Here is a 16276-nt window from a genome sequence, read left to right as displayed (position 1 = left end):
TTTTCCTCTTCAGATCACTTTCCAGAGTGGTGTTATCAGCCCAGGAGGGGTTTCCTGCTGCCAAAAATAGAGCGGTGTTGAGATAGGAAGGGAAGCGGGATGACGCAGGCATAGATAAGGCTGGTGGATGAGCCAGGGGAGGCAGCCGGGGGGCTCTGGTCCTACCGGGGCCTCTGCCACGCTGGGTCCCCCCATCCCGTCGGGAAGTCCTGGCAGGGGTGGGGACCTCCCCCACACCCGCAGCGTGGTCTCCACCTTGACCTGGGCTGGAAGCTCATGTTGCTCAGCCCTCTAACTGGTCAGTGAGCCGCCGACAACAAGCCCAGCGCCTGCATCATGGGGAAAACTGGCTGCTTTTCGGGCTCTGCAGCACGCATCCGTCACTCTCCCGCGTGCCTCGCTGAAGGATGCTGCTGGCTGGCAGCGGGGCTTCGGCCGAGCGGAGCTTCCCCGGCAGCTTGTCCCCCTCCGTCCCCCCAGACAAAGCTCTTGAGGATGGGAAGGGGACGAGCCCGACGGCCCACTCCGGGCTTTGTTCGGCGTTTGGAAGGTGCCGAATTCCCTCTCTCCGGAATGAGAGAGCTTAATGTCCCGTATCTAATTAGCAATTTTCCCTGCACCTGCCCCTCCGCTGCCCCCCTCCCCGCCGCCCCCCGGGCCATCTGCCGTCTCGGGGCCTGCGGGCGGACGTGCTGGGGAGCCGCCGGCCTGCACGTGGGGGCAAAGCGGCTTCGTTCCCCGCTGGGAAGGAGCAGAGCCCCCGTCCCCTGGCGTCCCAAAGCCACAAAGCCCTGCTGTGACCCTCCGTCGCCACGTCCCCCGCCGTCCCTCGGCCTTTCCGCCCCCTGACGAGAAGCACCCAGCGCCCGTCCCGGGGCTGGGGGCGGCGATGGCTGAGGGGGGCCGTGAGGGCAGAGCAGATGGGGCCGACGGGGACTTTTTGTGTGCGCGCGTGTGTTTCTTTTTTTTTATTATTATTTATTTTTTCCTTTCTGGGGGTGGCTGGGAGACAATGGCGTGTCTCCCGCAGCTTTGATCGCACACCAAGATTGATGCGGCCGGGCCAGCTGGCGGGCAGGCCCCGCCGCCCCCCCTCAGCGCCCGGCAGCTGCACCACGCCGCCGCCTCCCCCCCGCCGACCCCTCCTCGGGCACCGGGCCCGGCCCGTGGCCGTGCCCCCCCCGTCCCCTCGGTCCCCCACCCCCAGCCCCGGCAGCCGGGCCGTGTGAGGGGGGCAGCCCCGAAATGGCGGCGGCGGGGCGGGCGCTGCTCCCCCTGGCGGCGGCGGCGGCGGCGGCGGCGGGGCGGGCCCCGCATTCCGGGCATAGCAGAGCCCGGCCCGGCCCGCAGTCGGCACCGGCCGCGCTCCGCGGGCAGCAGCACGGCCTCGGCGCTCCCGCCATGCCCCGGTAAGTGCCGCCCGGCCCCGGGATCCCGCGGGCAGGGGGCTTCCCTTTGCCCCCCGGGGGCCGCCCGGGACGGGACGGAGCCCCGCAGGCAGCCCCCAGCTCGGGGCTGTGGCGAGAGCGGCGGGGCTCAGGCCGGCCTGCTCCCGCTGCCCGGCGGCAGCAGCAGCTCCCCGACGGTCCCCGAGCTCCCCGCCGACGTCCCCAACCTCCCTGCCTGTCCCCGAGCTCCCCTCCGACTTCCCCTCGCTCCCCTCCACCATCCCCTCGTTCCCCTCCGACGTCCCCTCACTCCCCTCCAACGTCCCTTCGCTCCCCTCCACCATCCTCTCATTCCCCTCCAACGTCCCCTCGTTCCCCTCCGATGTCCCCTCGCTCCCTACTGACGTCCCCTCGCTCCCCTCCAACATCCCCTCCAACGTCCCCTCGCTCCCCACCGACGTCCCCTCGCTCCCCACCGACGTCCCCTCGCTCCCCTCCAACGTCCCCTCGCTCCCCACCGACGTCCCCGAGCTCCCCACCGACGTCCCCCCGTCTCCCCACGCAGGTGCCCACCTCGCCGCTAGATCCCGACGCGAGCTCCTCGGAGGGAAGCGCGGCTTTGCCAGCGGAGATGAGGACGGCGGAGGACTCGAGCGGGACGGTCCTGCACCGCCTGATCCAGGAGCAGCTGCGCTATGGGAACCTGACGGAGAACCGCACGCTGCTGGCCATCCAGCAGCAAGCCCTGCGCGGCGGCAGCGGCGGCAGCCCCCGCTCCTCCCTGGAAAGCCTGACCCAGGAGGAAAGCCAGATGGTGCAGCAGTCCACCAGGCAGGAGCCCCAGGGCCAGGAGCATCACGCTGACCACCTCTACTCGGAAAACAGCGGCTACCGCCTCTGCCAGCCCCAGCACAAGGGCGAGGAGCTGCCGAGCTACGAGGAGGCCAAGGCGCACTCCCAGTACTACGCGGTGCAGCGGGGTGGGCAGCAGCCCGGGGGGGCCGAGAGCGGCGCCCGGCGCCCCGACGACTCGCTGAAGGACCTGAAGCACGGCCACGTGCGGTCGCTGAGTGAGCGTCTGATGCAGATGTCGCTGGAGAGGAATGGGGCCAAAGCGCACAGCCCCATGAGCTCATCCCACAGCTACCCCCAGCTCTCCCGGCACTACACCCTGCGAGGGCAGCGCCCCGAGGGGCCGGAGCCGCGGGGCCCCCCCCCGGAGTATCCCTACATCATCCCCAGCCAGGATGCGGCCGGCACTTACCTGCCCCGACCCTGCTCCCGGGACGGTCCCGGCTTCCAGCACCCCGAAGTCAGGTAACCCGCAGAGCCTGCACGGGTGCCATGCTGTTTTTGGGGTGCAGGGGTGCCGCAGCTTCACAAAGCGGCTGGGCAGCACCGTTTGCCCAAGTTTTCCCTGGCGTAGCCAGACCGCGGTTCGTTTTTCTCCAACTGGCAACGAAAACCCCGCTGTTCTGGGAGGGATTTGGGGTTAATTCAGGAGCTGGAACCAGATCAGGAAATGGCTAAATTCGGAACAGGCACGGGCCAGCGTGGAAGGAAAATGTGCTCCCTGGGGTGGAAAATGCCACCCGGCAATCCCCAGCCAGAGATGCCCACGGGCCCTGGCACCGGGCTCCCCTCCATGCCACAGGGGAGCTGCTGGGGGCTCTGCCAGTTGCGTGGATAAGTGTTGGGCACTTCTTCCTTCAGCAAAGCCCAGCTCCACTTTGAGCTCCACTTTGAGATCCGTGGGCGCAGAGGTTCAGGCATCGCCTGGCATTTGGGGAGGGCTGGAAGCATCGTCTTCTGTGGAAAACGGGGTGAAGAGGGGAACTGCAATAGGCAGGGGGACGCACGCTGCTCCACGCCTTGCTGACCTACCCGGGCTGAGAGCGATAGCATCTCTGGCAGGAAGCGCTCTCCTTCCAGGGAACAAAGAGGGGAAGGGGAGCCACGAGGAAGATGCATTTGTTCTTCCTCACTCCTATATCACCCCGCAGGAATGCGGGCTCCAGCGGGGCGGCTCCGGCGGGGCGGTCGCACGGCTTGGGATGGCCGAGGCGGCTGTGGGATGTCGAGGAACTCGGAGCGCTGTAATGAGGAGGTATTAATAGTTTGGTGGTGAGCCTTTGAGCCAGGAGCCGTGCCAGGAGCCCTTGCTTTGCCCAGAAAGTAATGAGGAAAAAGGGTAGAGCTGCAGGCTTTCAAGGCGCATCCTTTGCCGAGGATTTTCCTAGCTGCATCATCCCCAGTCACAGGGTGGGACTGGAGCCCCTCCTGACACAGCGGCCAGGTCCTGAAGTTCTCAGGTGTCCCAGGTGCTTAAATCCTGGCTGTGGAGGTGCTCGAGCTCCACGCTGTGAGATGGGATTTGCCTCGCATTTGAGAGTGCTTGAGTGAGAACACAAACCCTTCCTGGCCCTGGAAGGCAGGCTGGGTGCTCTCAGAGCCTCCCTCATCCTTTTGGGAGACCTGGGGGCACCCAGCACCTGTTTCGTCCCTCTGGTGAGCCCAAGCAGCACCCACAGGTGCTTCAGGAGCTTTGTTTTCCCACAAGGGTCACCTAGAGGAGGAAGACATGGGGGCTGTAAGAAATCCACAGGGTGCTGGAGTTGCTTGGTGTGCTTTGTCCCTGCAAAGCCCCTCAGCATCCCGCTCCTTCCTTCCAGCAGGCTGATGCCATCGCCCGTCCCCGCGGCGTTCCTGCCCATGCCAAGCGCGCTGGGCTCGCTCGGCCCCGCCGGCGTGGAGGCCCTGATGAGCGCCCAGGCGGCCTCGGCCGGCAGCCGGCTGGCCCAGGCGGACGCGGTCCTGCGGGAGAACGAGAGGCTGCTGCGGGAGAACGAGAAGCTGCGGCGGGAGCTGGAGAGCTGCGCGGAGAAAGCCAGCCGCATCCAGAAGGTGAGCCGGCCTCCGCCCCGGTGTTCGCGTGTCGGAGTGGGATGCGGGATCCCAGCCCTGCCGTTTCTTTGGGATTTGAGCAACGAGTGCGGATACTCGGTGGAGCCACCTCTGCTTCGACCCAGAGCTTTGCCCACCTCCATCCCTCTGGGAGGAGGGGACGCGGCTCAGTGACCTCCCACCCCGACGTGCTGCGGGCAGCAGGCTTGGGCTGGGAGCGGGTCCCCCCCCCCGCCCGCCGGTGTGGCTTCATCTGCACAGCGAGGCTTTGTCCCCTGTTTTGGGGCAGAGCTCGTGCATTTGCTTCCTTGCCGCCTGGGGCAAACAGCTGCTGGGGAAATTCACCCCCCTTTTGTGTTTTAATCTCTGCCCCCTCCCTCTGGTGGCTTCTCCCTGCAAACAGCTGTGCTTCAGTGGCAGGGCAGCTCCTCGTCCTCACTGAGCGGGGAAGAGGGGGGAAGAGAGCCCATTCTGCGCCTCCGGTAGCACTCGGGCTGCCACAGAAAGCCCTTTGTGCGGCTGTGCACAAGGACAGGGCTGTTCCCCGCCGGACAGATGGACACTTGGAGGCACAGGGAGAGGCTGGGCCAGCGCAGGGGGACTGCGGCGCAGCCAAGTCCATGCTAGGGCCAGTGAGAAAACTCCCTCTGTGCCCACAAAGCTAAAAGCAGGGGAAAAAAAAAGAGTTTTTCCCCCAAAACATGCTGTGGTGGGGGTTCCTCGCTGCCACTCCCATGGGTTTTCTGAGTCCCGTTGGCAGCTTAGGGCAGGTCAAGAAGCCCGGGCGATGTTTCGCCAGCATCTGCCTTTCTTTTCCTCATTCCACAAATATCTCACCCCCGCCCGTCACTTCCTCCTCCCCAGCTGGAAACGGAGATCCAGCGCATCTCGGAGGATTACGAAAACCTCATGAAGGCGTCCTCCAAGCGGGAAGCACTGGAGAAAGCCATGAGGACCAAGAGAGACGGGGAGATGCGGCGGCTGCAGGACTTCAACCGAGACCTGAAAGGTGAGGGTGGCTGCGACCCACAGGAGCATCGGGGTGGTCCACTTGTGTCCCCCAGTTCCATGGCGGCTCTGGTTGGCCAGGCCCCTCCGCACCCCTGTCTCTGCAGGCGCCCCGAGCCCTTGGCTTTTCCCTGACAGATTTCTTTTTAGAAGTTTCATTACTCTGGGTGTTTTCACCAAGGGCTCCCTCTTCATCCGATCAAGACAATTATTTTAAATCTGATTTTTTCTTTGCATTTTTGTGCCAGAACGGTTGGAATCAGCCAACAAGCAGCTGGCCAGCAAGACCCAGGAGAACCAGGAGAGCAACCAGGGCACGGTGGCGAAGCTTCTGGCACAGAGTAAGTCCCCGGGGGCTCGTCTTCACCTGGCTCCCCTGGGGCAGGGACTCGGTGCAGAAGCCTTTAAGCTGGGGGAGGAGGCGGCGGGGGCCGGGTGGGAGCTTTTTGCCCTTCCCCAGGGATAGCTGTGCTGCTCCGGGCGCTGGACTCGAGCCATTAATCCCGGCCGGCCGGCGGGGTGACCTGCATTCTCCGCATTCCTGCTGCCGAGCCGGCTCTTCCAGCACAAAGTCCGCACTCCCTCCCTGCGCCTGCCTGGCCCTTCCTTTGCTCCTCTCTCCTGAGCAAGCTGGGATTTTTTTTGGGGGGGTGGGGGGGGAATACAGCAAGATCCATCTCTACATTTCTGCTGTGTGTTATTTCAGCAGAGAGACGGTGTTGGTGTTACGAGGGAGGAATTGTGTCCTCTTCCCTGTAGTGGCTAGCTACAAGCCAGGACTGTTTTTTTTTTCTGTCACAATTCAAATTTTGGGCTGCAGTATGCCAAAAGGAGGTTTTCTGATGCAGCTAGTGTCCGTGCTTGTGGCCGTGTCCATCAGGACATGTCCATGCTCTGATGTCTGTGCTGCTGGGATGTCACCCGTCACCAACGCACCACGCGTGCTGGGCAAGGGCTTCTCACACCATGCATTTGGGTCAAGAACCATAGGCACGGCCTCTTTTTTAGGGGCCTCCATATGCTCTTTCCTCCCTCACCTTTGTGTCTCCGGGGCTGAGCTCTGTGTTTTTCTGCAGGCTATGAGCACCAGCAGGAGAAGGAGAAACTGGAGCGGGAAGCCTCCCTGCTGCGCAGTGCCAACGAGGACCAGCGCCGGCGGGCAGAGCTGCTGGAGCAGGCGCTGGGCAGCGCCCAGGCACGGGCAGCCAAGGCGGAGGCCGAGCTGCGGAAGAAGCGGGCGTACGTGGAGAAGGTGGAGCGGCTGCAGGCAGCCCTGGGCCAGCTCCAGGCCGCCTGTGAGAAGCGGGAGCAGCTCGAGCTGCGCCTCCGCACCCGCCTGGAGCAGGAACTGAAGATGCTGCGAGCTCAGCAGGTGGGGGCATCCTGGGGACCATGCGGCAGGAGGCGCCTGCGACCTCCATCCCGGCATCTCCTCACCTTCTCTGTGGGTCTTTTTTTGTCTGCTTCAGAGGCAAGTGGGCGCCGCAGGCGGGGGGACGCCCGAGCTGAGTGCCCACAGGCTGTCCGAGCAGCTGAGGGAGAAGGAGGAGAAGATCCTGGCCCTGGAGGCTGACATGACCAAGTGGGAGCAGAAGTACCTGGAGGAGTGCACCATGCGGCAGTTCGCCATGGACGCGGCCGCCACCGCCGCGGCCCAGCGGGACACCACCCTCATCAGCCACTCGCCGCGGCACTCGCCCAACAGCAGCTTCAATGAGGACCTCCTGCTGGCCAACCACAAGCACCAGGAGATGGAGAACAGGTAGTCCCACCTCACCAGGCCTGCTTTCCGACGAGCTGCTCGTTGGGCGGTGTGGTCACAGAGCATCCCCAGTGGGCCAGGTGGCCCCAGTGAGGCTTCATCCAAGGCTTTGGCTCCATCACGCTGGCCGATGGTCTTCCTCCTCTTCTCAACTTGTGCCTCTTCACCTCTCCAGGTTAAAAGCCCTTCATGCCCAAATCCTGGAGAAGGACGCCGTCATCAAAGTCCTGCAGCAGCGCTCGCGGAGGGATCCTAGCAAAGCCCTCCAGGGCTCCCTGCGACCGGCCAAGTCTGTGCCATCTGTCTTTGTCGCCTCCGCTGCAGAGGGCGCCTCCAGGGGCAGTGCAGGTAAATGAGGGCATCCCAGCCCTCCTCACCTCTGCTTCCCAGCAAGGAACAGCCTAAAATTTCCCCTTGCAATTTTGGAAGTGGCTCTCCATAGCTGGGAGGTTTGGGGGCGTGTTGGGTGGGATTTCTCCCATGCTGACAAATCCCTAACGACGTCTCCTCTGGCAGGTAAAACCACAGCAGATGAAGTGCCAGCGGTGCCCACCGCTGTCCCCCCACCCTCTCATGCCAAGTGCGGCAGCAAGGATGGCAGCACGCAGACAGACGGGGCGGCGCAGAGCTGGGGCGAGGGCGCAGAGTGCCCGGCTGGCTCGCAGGGTGAGTCCCGCAGTCCCCAGGGATGCTCCGAGGGATGCGGGAGGTGCAGGGAGTGGGGCTGGGCTTGGCTGTCGGCTTTGAGCTGAGACTAAATCCACTAAAACTGAAGCAGTCTGGCTCCAGGAAGAAAATCCTGCTTGCTTCTCCAGGCCTCACGTTCTCCCCTCATTTCTCTGCAGAGAGCTCGGCCGCCCCCAGAGGCCCAGACCTGTCTGACATGGTGGAGATCTTGATTTAAGGCTCTTCTGGCCTCCCTGCCTCAACTTCCCCAGTGTGGCCGGGGAGAGCCGCTGTCACCGTGGTGGAGCTGTCCAAAGAGGAGAGGCGACAGTGCAGTCCTCCACATCCAGTCTTGGCCACTGTCCCCACCATGTGCCCTGCGCGTGTCCCTGGGGACGCTGGAGCACCTGGCCCCGGTGGCAGCTGCCTGACGGCCCAGGAGATGTGACCCCCTGTAAATACACCCCTGTTTTGTAGGACGGGAGCAAATGTATTTATCATTTCAGCCTCCTTCCCCACTTCCCCTGGGGTTTCTTCCCATCCCTCCCTTGTTGACTCCTTCCCATCTCCATCCCCATCTCAGGAGCTACTGGGAGAGCCCTGGGCACATCCCTTTTTTTTTTTTTTCACGAAGGGAGGGAATGGAGTGTTGGTTAAGCAAAAACTAAAAAAACAATAATAGAGGGAATGGAAGGTGGAGGAGAAACCTGCTGGAGATGAAATGCTCAGAGTGGAGCAAGCGTGCACCATGTCCAGGTGGGACGCACCGCCCCGTGGCCCCCTCCTCTACTGGCAGCTGGCTTCTGCCCGTAGCCAATGTTGACTGCTCGGTCCTCAGAACTCAGACACTTCCCAGCCTTGCCCTTCGTGCATATATATATATTTTTCTTTCTTCTTCAAACATGTGTGCATTTGCTGGACAACTGCATTTTTTATTTTCTCTCCCAGACACGTAAAAAATGCGTTTGGTTCTCATGCATTGTTTACAAAGTGGAAAACAAAGCAAAATATGAAAGAGGAAAAAAAAACCCACAACTTAATATATTTTATATTAATATTGGTATTTCTTTTTAAGTATTTCGTGCTGTGAACTTTTTTTTCCTGCCAAAGACGACGAGTTCTTGTTTGTGCGTTTTAAGTTATCTGGAGTATTTAAACGTAAACCTGGCTGTTTCGTTATGCCGCCCTATACCGAGATTGCTGTAGCATTCCACTTGGTATAACAATATTTTAATAAAAAAATAAATAAAAACCCACAAATCTCGACCCCCCCCCCCCAGTGTTCTTTTCGTATGCGATGCCATGCTCGCCCGGGGAAGTGGAGATTGGGGTGAAGGACGCAGCCGTGTGATGCCCCACAACCTTCCTCTTCCTCCTGGTGAGACTTCCTCGCTGCCAGGTCTTCAAGCCCTTCCTGGTCCCCGAGCTCTTCCAGGGCTTCAGCAGCCACCTCTCGGCCCTTCCCGTGCTGCCCGGCTCCTCACTCTTCTCTTCTGGAAGGCCAGAAGTTCTGGTGTTCGAGATGGGGCTGCCTTAGGACTTGCACAGCCACAAAATGATGCTCCCCAGCTTGATGCTCTTGTTTGCCGCAGTCACTTGAACTTTTTCTGACCGCTGTCACAGATGGACCACCCTGGAAGGTGGCTTCTGAGTATGGTGGGTACCAGTGTGACGGCGATGCTGAACGCGAGCTCCGAGCCACCCTTCCTACCCGCAGCGTTCCTCTTGTGAGCGTGTCTCCATCCTGGTGTGATGTGTAGCCACCGCATGGCCTCGCTCACTGCTGTGCTCAGCGCGGCGGCTTTGGAGATGCCGTGCTGGGGAGCTTTAGCTCCTCAAGCCCAAGGCTTTGGGGGAGCATGGCTGAAAATTTAGGAGCCTCCATCCCTTTAGGGGCAGGTTGGAGAGGCCCAGAGGGATGGGAAGCCCTGAGCTGGGCCGTACCTGCCCTGCCTCCCCCTGCTCCTGCTCCCCAGGGGCTGCAGCGGCCGCTCGGGAAGAGCTGCAGCATTCCTGGCATACCGCAGCAGCTCACGCCCGCTGCTTTATTTACCCAAATCCGGATGCAGGTCGGCCTTGCAGCAGGTCTGGCTGCTTGCAGGCAGCTTTTCAAGAGCTGCAAAAGAAAAAAGGAAGGGGAAGGAAAGCCCCAAAGCCCACCTATAAAGGAGGCAGGATGGGGCAGGATGCTTCTGCTGCTGCAGCCAGCAGGGCCGGGGCTGCTTTGTTTTGGTAGGGTTGCTTTCCAGCTGCAGGAACAGTCTGATGCAGCTCAGGCAGTGGGGCCACGAGTTAGGAGGAGCTGAGACCCACCAAAATCCAGCCTGAGGGCCCATGCTGCTGCAGCAGCCTCCACCGGTGAGAAATGCCTCCCAAATTTTGCAGAGAGGGGAGGAGGCAGCAGGCAGGTTGGCTCCGAAAACTCCGATTCCCTTCCCTGGAGGCAGTGCCAGGGCAGGAGCTGGGCTCTGTCCCCACGGCATTGCCCCCAGCCGCAGCTCCTCCCTGGCATCGCTGGCACCCGCTGGCCTTCATCACACGCCGTGTCCCACTCAGGCCAGGATGTGTCCCTGTCACTGCCGCGGGGCTGCCAGTGATCCTTTTGCTGTCTCAGCCAAAATACTGCAGGGGAGCCAGACCTCCTGGTCCCATCCCTGTGTCTGCGGTCCTTGTGCCCCAGCATTCCTGCACCCGTGTCCTTGTGCCTCCGAGTCCTAGCACTCCCATGCTTCTGTGTCCTTGCATCCCTGTGTCCTCAATCCCTGCATCCCTGGGTTCCTGCATCTTTGTATCCTTGTATCCTTGATCCCTGCATCCCTGTGCCTCGCCCCTTGCATCCCTGGCTCCCCGTGTCCCCGAGGAGGGGTGGCTGCAGATGTCTACCAAGCTGCTGGCCGTGCTGGTGCCCGGACGTGGCACCTTCTGCAGGCTGCAGGTCCATGGCCCTGGAAGGATGGAAAAGGGCCAGCACGGTCTCTGCTCCCAACGCCACCACCATCACCCCGGTGGCTTCGAGTCAGTCACCACGTGCCGGGGCAGCAGCTCCCTGCTGGGTGAATGGGAGGTGGCTCGGCTCGGGCAGGGATGGTCCTGTCCCTCCTGTGGCACGGCGAGGCCGTGGGCTCTGCGTGGGTCAGGGCATGGCTGAGGGGCTCAGCGGTGACCCCCAATTTCCTTGCAGCCCCATGGCCACCAGGAGAGCATCATCCCCCCCCATGCTGCTCCCCAGCAGCGTCTCTGAAGCCCCATCTGCTGCTTTCCCTCTTTCCTCCAGGCTCCCTTGGAGACACAGGTTGGAGCTTGGTTCTTGGAGCATCCTCGGAGCTTGGCCTCCTTCTCCAGAAGCTCCCTCCTCCTCCTCCCCCTGCTCTCTGTTTCCACGAGCCAAACGCTACAACTGGAAGGGAGAAGAGGAGCTCACCACAACCTCCCCGTGATGGAAAACACCTCTTTACAAAGCTGAGAAATCCCCGGCTTCCCACCAGGATTAGGCAGCAAGGGAATTTCACCCGTCTTCCAGCTAGTCCCCGTTTTTCTGGGGGAAGATTTGAGAAGGCCGGGCAGGGGCGAGCTGCCAGGCGCTGCAGCTTCTCAGCAAACCAGTCGGGCAAAGCGCGCCACCGGCTCCATCTCAAGTCCCGGCTTGCTCCGGGGGCCGGCAGGAATGAAGCTCTCCTCGCCGCGCCAGCTCTGCCCTGCTCCCGCGCCTCCCGACCCCGGGGCTTCTCTTTCCTCCCCAGCCCCTGGCCTTCCTCCTCCTCCTCCTCCTGTGCTGCTGCAAGGGGACGGCGGCCGATGGCTTGGCGGGGCCGAGCAGAAGCGGCCGGAGCGAGCCGGGCGAATTCCTCATTCCTCGTCCCCGCGCCGCGCTGCCTGCCTGCCATCTTTGCATGCAAACAGTAAACAGGCTGTGATTATCCGGGATGCTTTGAATAACTGTGGCTATTTTTTCTCTTCCCAGTATTCTAAAAAGGCAAAAAATTCCCTGTGGTTTCTGAGTCAACTTTTTTTTTTTTTTTTGCTCTCCCCCCTCGCTTTCCCTCCTCTTTCCTTCCCACCACCTCCGTGACCTTGACCAGCCCGGCCGGCGGGCGAGCTCAGCGCCCAGTTTTGTGCCCGCATGGGGATGCTGCGGGGAGCCCCGGGGGGACCAGAGGGACCCGAGGGTGCCCCCAACCTCAGCCGCTCCTTGAAAGCCGAGCTGGGCACAGCAACGTGTGCCCCCCCAGCCATCAGAACGGCTGGAGCCGAGGGACGAGGGGCGAGGGGACAGCCTGGGGAGGCGGCTTCTCCTAGGGAGGACTCTGCCGTCAGATCTCCTTGGTCTCCTTCAGAGACCTTCCTGAGCAGGTCTGTGGGAGACCTGAATGGATTTCGAACAGGTTTGAAGCCAGAAGCTCCCACACAATAATTTCAAGCTCCTGCCTCATTACGAGGGGCCGTGAAATCAGCCTGGGTTCGGGCATCCCTCCCCTGCGCAGCGCTCACACTCAGAGCAAGGGAAGGGAAAGTTGCGAGAAATGATTTTAGGGAAATGCATGTTCCTTTAGCCAAACGTCATGCCCGCCGCCCCCATCAGTGCTGAAGTTGTCTCTGGCCCAAAACACCTTTTTATTTCCTCATTTATTTCGATAAATAGGCAGGGGCTGCTTTCTGAAGCTTCTCATCTTCCAGCGTGACACTGAAAATATGGAAGTGGAAAATTTCCATTTCGACTAGAGCCGGAGCAGGGCTTTGTGTTCGGTCTCTGGATTTTGGTGGAGCAGGACAGGCTGAGAGCTTTGTGGGGCTGCGAGCAGGAGGAATGTATGCCCCTGTCCAGAAAGTTGAGAGAAATGGGGACATTCATGGTTTTCTGCCTGGATGCTACTTCCAGGCTAGAAAACAACCAAAAGCAACCCAAAGACGTGGTGGTCCCAGGCTGGCAGCCTGTAAGAGATGCAGAAGGTGCTGGCATCTGCGTGGGGTGTCTGGAGATGCTTTGCAGAGCGGTGGCATTGTAAGGGCAGAGCAGCACCAATGCCAGCGCTGCCTGGACAAACAGCCTCGGCGGGACGGATGGACGACGTCTGGCTGTGGGTAGCACGGCTGTGACCCAGCCAGGAGCAGCGGGCAGGGATGGAGAAGCTCCCAGCCACCGCTTCCCTGACTCGGGATTCGCATCAGCACTGAGTCGCTGCTCAGGAAATTTCTAGGCAAACATTTTCTCATGCAGAAGTGTCTTTTTTTTTTTTTAAATTTTCTTTAATTTCTTTCCCTGGCTTCCCAGTTAGGCTCAGCATATTTTGGTTGCACCCCACCTCCCGTCCCAACATAAGCAAGCACGAAAAATGCTGCCGGGCTCCCCACAAACATGTGCACAAACACCGCCAACGCGGGGGCTTTGCTTCAGGGAGCGCTTTGTCCCTGCACAGCGTCACCTTGTCCCTATGCAATGGCACTTCCCTTTCCACTTTAGAGCTAAAACTCTTCAAAACCACAAATGTGTAAGAATTTTTGTTTGTCGATCAAAGAGAAAGTATGCATTTTTCACTGTTGTCATGCTTAGGAAAATTACAGAAATATTTTGCATGAAATGTAGGGAAAGTAATTGGCTTCAGGCAGAATGACGGGAGGGGAATTTTTAACTACTGACGCTTGAAATTGAATGTATGAGGTCTCCTGGAACTTGGTCATAGTGGGGGATCGCTTCCCTCGACTTTTCTGACTCTGAAAAAGCTGAAGCCTGTTTCATTGCAAGCTGATGCTTCGGAGCTGTGAGGAGCCGTGCTCCTCTCCCCTCACCTCCGGCGGAGGAGCAAAGGCTGGGAGCTCCCCATGCCATGCCATGCCATGCCATCCCATCCCATCCCATCCCTCCCTGTGTGAGCTCCTCGTGCCGCCCAAGGACCGCCGAGGTGCCGTGCTTTCCCTGCAGTGCTCCAGCTGGGTTTTGGCACACTTGTGCTTCTGAGCCAAGAGGTGGGACAGGCGAGCACCAGCTGGACGTGAGCTCGGAGCCTGGTTTGGGTTGGAAGGGACTTTGAGATCAACGCACTTTGCTTTTCCGTGCTCGGAGGAGCTCTGTTGGCTCTTCTTGCACCAAAACCCAGCGAGCAGGTGGTGAACAGGCAGGTAAGGAGAGAAGGACTTGTCTTGTGAGCAGCTGCAGGGCAGGGGAGTCGCGGTTATCTGCCGGCTGCTGCGCAGCAAAGGGCAGGGAGTGGGAGCCTCACAGGTTCCCGCGGGGCATGGGATGCTGGCGGTGTGGGGCGACAGGAAGGAGCAGCAGCACCTTTAGAGAAAAACCAACTTGCAGGGACAAAAACACCAACAGCGAGCGGCAAAACGCGGATTTTGGCTTTGGCGGAAAATGACATACACTGGAAAATATTCCCACCCACATTTTTACAGCCTTAAAGCACGATGCTTTATTTTTTATTTTTTTTTACTTTTTAATTTTTATTTTATTTTTTGCCTTTCTGCATCGGCTCCAGCATGAAGTAATACCACGCCTGGCCTCGTGATCCCATGGCACACGCGAGCAAATTTGCAAGCGCTGCCGTGCCTGCGGAGGGAAGGGGGCCAGGCCGGTGGGTGCCCTGTGCTGCCACAGGGCGCTTGCCCCATTTTTGGGAAGCTCCGGGGAGCCCCCTGCGCCGTGATCGCCCGCCCTGCAACTCCTGGCACGTCTTGAAGCCACCAAAAGTTTCGGAGTGTGTTGCCATGGCAACACATTATTTTTTCCAGCTGTTATTAAAAAAAAAAGAAAAAGTGGAATAATGATAATAATAATAATAAAACGGAACCAAGAGAGGAAATACTAAGAAAATGAAATAAGCCGGAAAGCTGGCAGGCGGCTCTCTTCCCTCCCCAGCAAATATTGGTGGGAGACAGGGCAGGATCCATCCCCGCGGCACATGCCGGGGCTTTTCCTGAGCTGCTCCATCCCCAAATAGCACCGCCACCAAGGCGTTATCCCGGGGTGGCTATTTCAGGTCGTGAAACATGTGTCTGTGTTGTCACGATGCATTACACAGCTCGACGGCAGGTCGGAAAGAGCCACCCCAAACAGGGTGGCTTTTTGTGATGCCACATATCACCTTGTCCATCTATTCCTGACCCGTCTTTTCCCAGGGATTGAGAATAACCCTCCCACATTCTTCAAATACAGGAGAGTTATTCAAGCCGTGGCTCAGAGATGAGAATAGTGCAAATCCTTCCCAAACTCCCCAACTTTCTCGGCTTCCCTGCAATCTCGGGGCGTCACCGTCCTTGCAGAGCGGTGGAATGAGCAGCATTTCCCTGGCGTCGTAACGCTGATGCAATGGGCTGGTGAATCAGTGGGGCTCGTTCTGCCTCAGCCACGCCGTACCATTGCTGTAGCTACGTTTTGCTATTTTAAGCCACTCAACCCAGGCAAAGTGAATGGCGAGTAACTCCGCCGGGTCTGATTTCAAACCTGCTGCGCTAACCCCAAACTATTCTGGTTCACAAGACCCTGCTCCAAACACACGGGATGCCAGGTGGTAACCCAAGCGGCGTGTAACACTATAAAGGGTATAAATAGCACCCACGGCCCTTCTCCTGGCTGTGCTGGAGGGGCAGGGGGAACCACAACGCCCGCGTCTGCCATCGGCCGGCTACCGAGGGCCGAGGTCCCGGCGTCCCCCTCGCCCGGGTGAACGAACGCTGGGGCCGAGCTGGGAGCGAACGCCGTGTCCACATTCTTCAGCCCGAGCCGGGAACGTCAGCTCCTGTCCCGACGCCAAGGGCTGCATTCCTCCCCAATGCTGCTCCCAAAAATGCCAGCCCGGGACGGTGCCGCTGGGTCCAGGAGGGGGCTCGGGGTGCCTGCCGGCGGCGCGTGGCAGGGCCGGGCAGGGGATGGCGGGCATGCGGTCCCGCGTGCTTACCGAGCAGCGGTGCTGGCCGCAGGGAACGGCAGGAATGCGCTCCCCGCTGGACCCCAAGGACAGGCGGGCGGACCCGGGGAATTCGCTCCTCCAGCCGGTTGCCATGGCTGCGTATTTCGGAGGAGTAAGCAAAGGAAAAAAAAAAAAAAAGGAAAAAAGAAAACCAAAACGTTTTCTTGGGAGGGAAGAAAAATAGCAGGGGGAAAAAATGCAGAAGAGTAATGAGAAGGACTGGAGAGGCCAAGAAATGCATGAGGTCATCCTTAGAAACTGGTGTCGGAGGAGTTCTCCGTAGCTCAGGCTACTCTAATATTTATTGTGTGTTGCTCAAACCCCGGTTCCTGGCACCGGCCGTGGGCCCTTCAGAAGCCTCGTGAAAAGCTGGGGCTGGGCTCCGGGAGCAGCGGAGGGAGGCTGGCGAGGAGCCCACTGGGGTGGCAGGAGGGCAGCACGGCTGGCCTGGCCATGTTGTCCCGCTGGGCACCCAGGTGGCTGTGAGCCAGCAGCGTGCCCGTGTCCCAGAGAAGGCCAAGAAGTTAGGTGAAGCCCCGAGAGCAGGCCGAGGGCATCCTGCCCCTCTGCTCGGCACCGGGGAGGCCACAGCCGGGTGCCGGGGCCAGGCCCGGGCCTCCCAGCACAAGGCAGACCCGGGC

At 60.4% G+C, this 16276-nt stretch overlaps 1 protein-coding gene and 1 long non-coding RNA gene across 3 annotated transcripts; one reads left to right on the top strand and one right to left on the bottom strand.

Moving 5' to 3' along the window:
• Window positions 1–1266: 1266 nt before the first annotated feature.
• On the top strand, window positions 1267–8994 carry AMOTL2 (angiomotin like 2). 2 transcript variants are annotated; one of them, XM_080604207.1, is made up of 10 exons: window positions 1267–1409; window positions 1954–2705; window positions 4064–4292; window positions 5157–5301; window positions 5549–5641; window positions 6377–6672; window positions 6770–7062; window positions 7238–7410; window positions 7579–7728; window positions 7908–8994. In XM_080604207.1, the coding sequence occupies exons 2-10, from the start codon at window positions 2020–2022 to the stop codon at window positions 7964–7966; spliced, it is 2124 nt and encodes a 707-aa protein (XP_080460333.1). In that variant the 5' UTR covers window positions 1267–1409; window positions 1954–2019; the 3' UTR covers window positions 7967–8994. The 2 variants fall into 2 exon arrangements, with proteins under 2 accessions (XP_080460333.1, XP_080460332.1); XM_080604206.1 differs by having other exon boundaries at window positions 4061–4292.
• On the bottom strand, window positions 8611–15974 carry LOC308199699. Its single transcript, XR_013954876.1, has 2 exons — window positions 15624–15974; window positions 8611–14457 (listed from the first exon to the last, which is right to left on the bottom strand). It is a non-coding gene; the product is annotated as an uncharacterized lncRNA (long non-coding RNA).
• Window positions 15975–16276: the final 302 nt, after the last annotated feature.

Source organism: Anser brachyrhynchus (genome assembly GCF_964034855.1).
Source record: "Anser brachyrhynchus genome assembly, chromosome: 9".
Taxonomy (NCBI): Eukaryota; Metazoa; Chordata; class Aves; order Anseriformes; family Anatidae; genus Anser; species Anser brachyrhynchus.
This window is presented reverse-complemented; position numbering and strand designations above follow the sequence as displayed.

Excerpts from the sequence above, each read along its gene's own strand:
- AMOTL2 (XM_080604206.1), top strand. The coding sequence starts at position 2,020 with ATGAGGACGGCGGAGGACTCGAGCGGGACGGTCCTGCACCGCCTGATC. Across the intron at positions 4,293-5,156 it reads AAGCCAGCCGCATCCAGAAG|CTGGAAACGGAGATCCAGCG; the intron begins GTGAGCCGGCCT and ends CCTCCTCCCCAG. Across the intron at positions 7,729-7,907 it reads GTGCCCGGCTGGCTCGCAGG|AGAGCTCGGCCGCCCCCAGA; the intron begins GTGAGTCCCGCA and ends ATTTCTCTGCAG.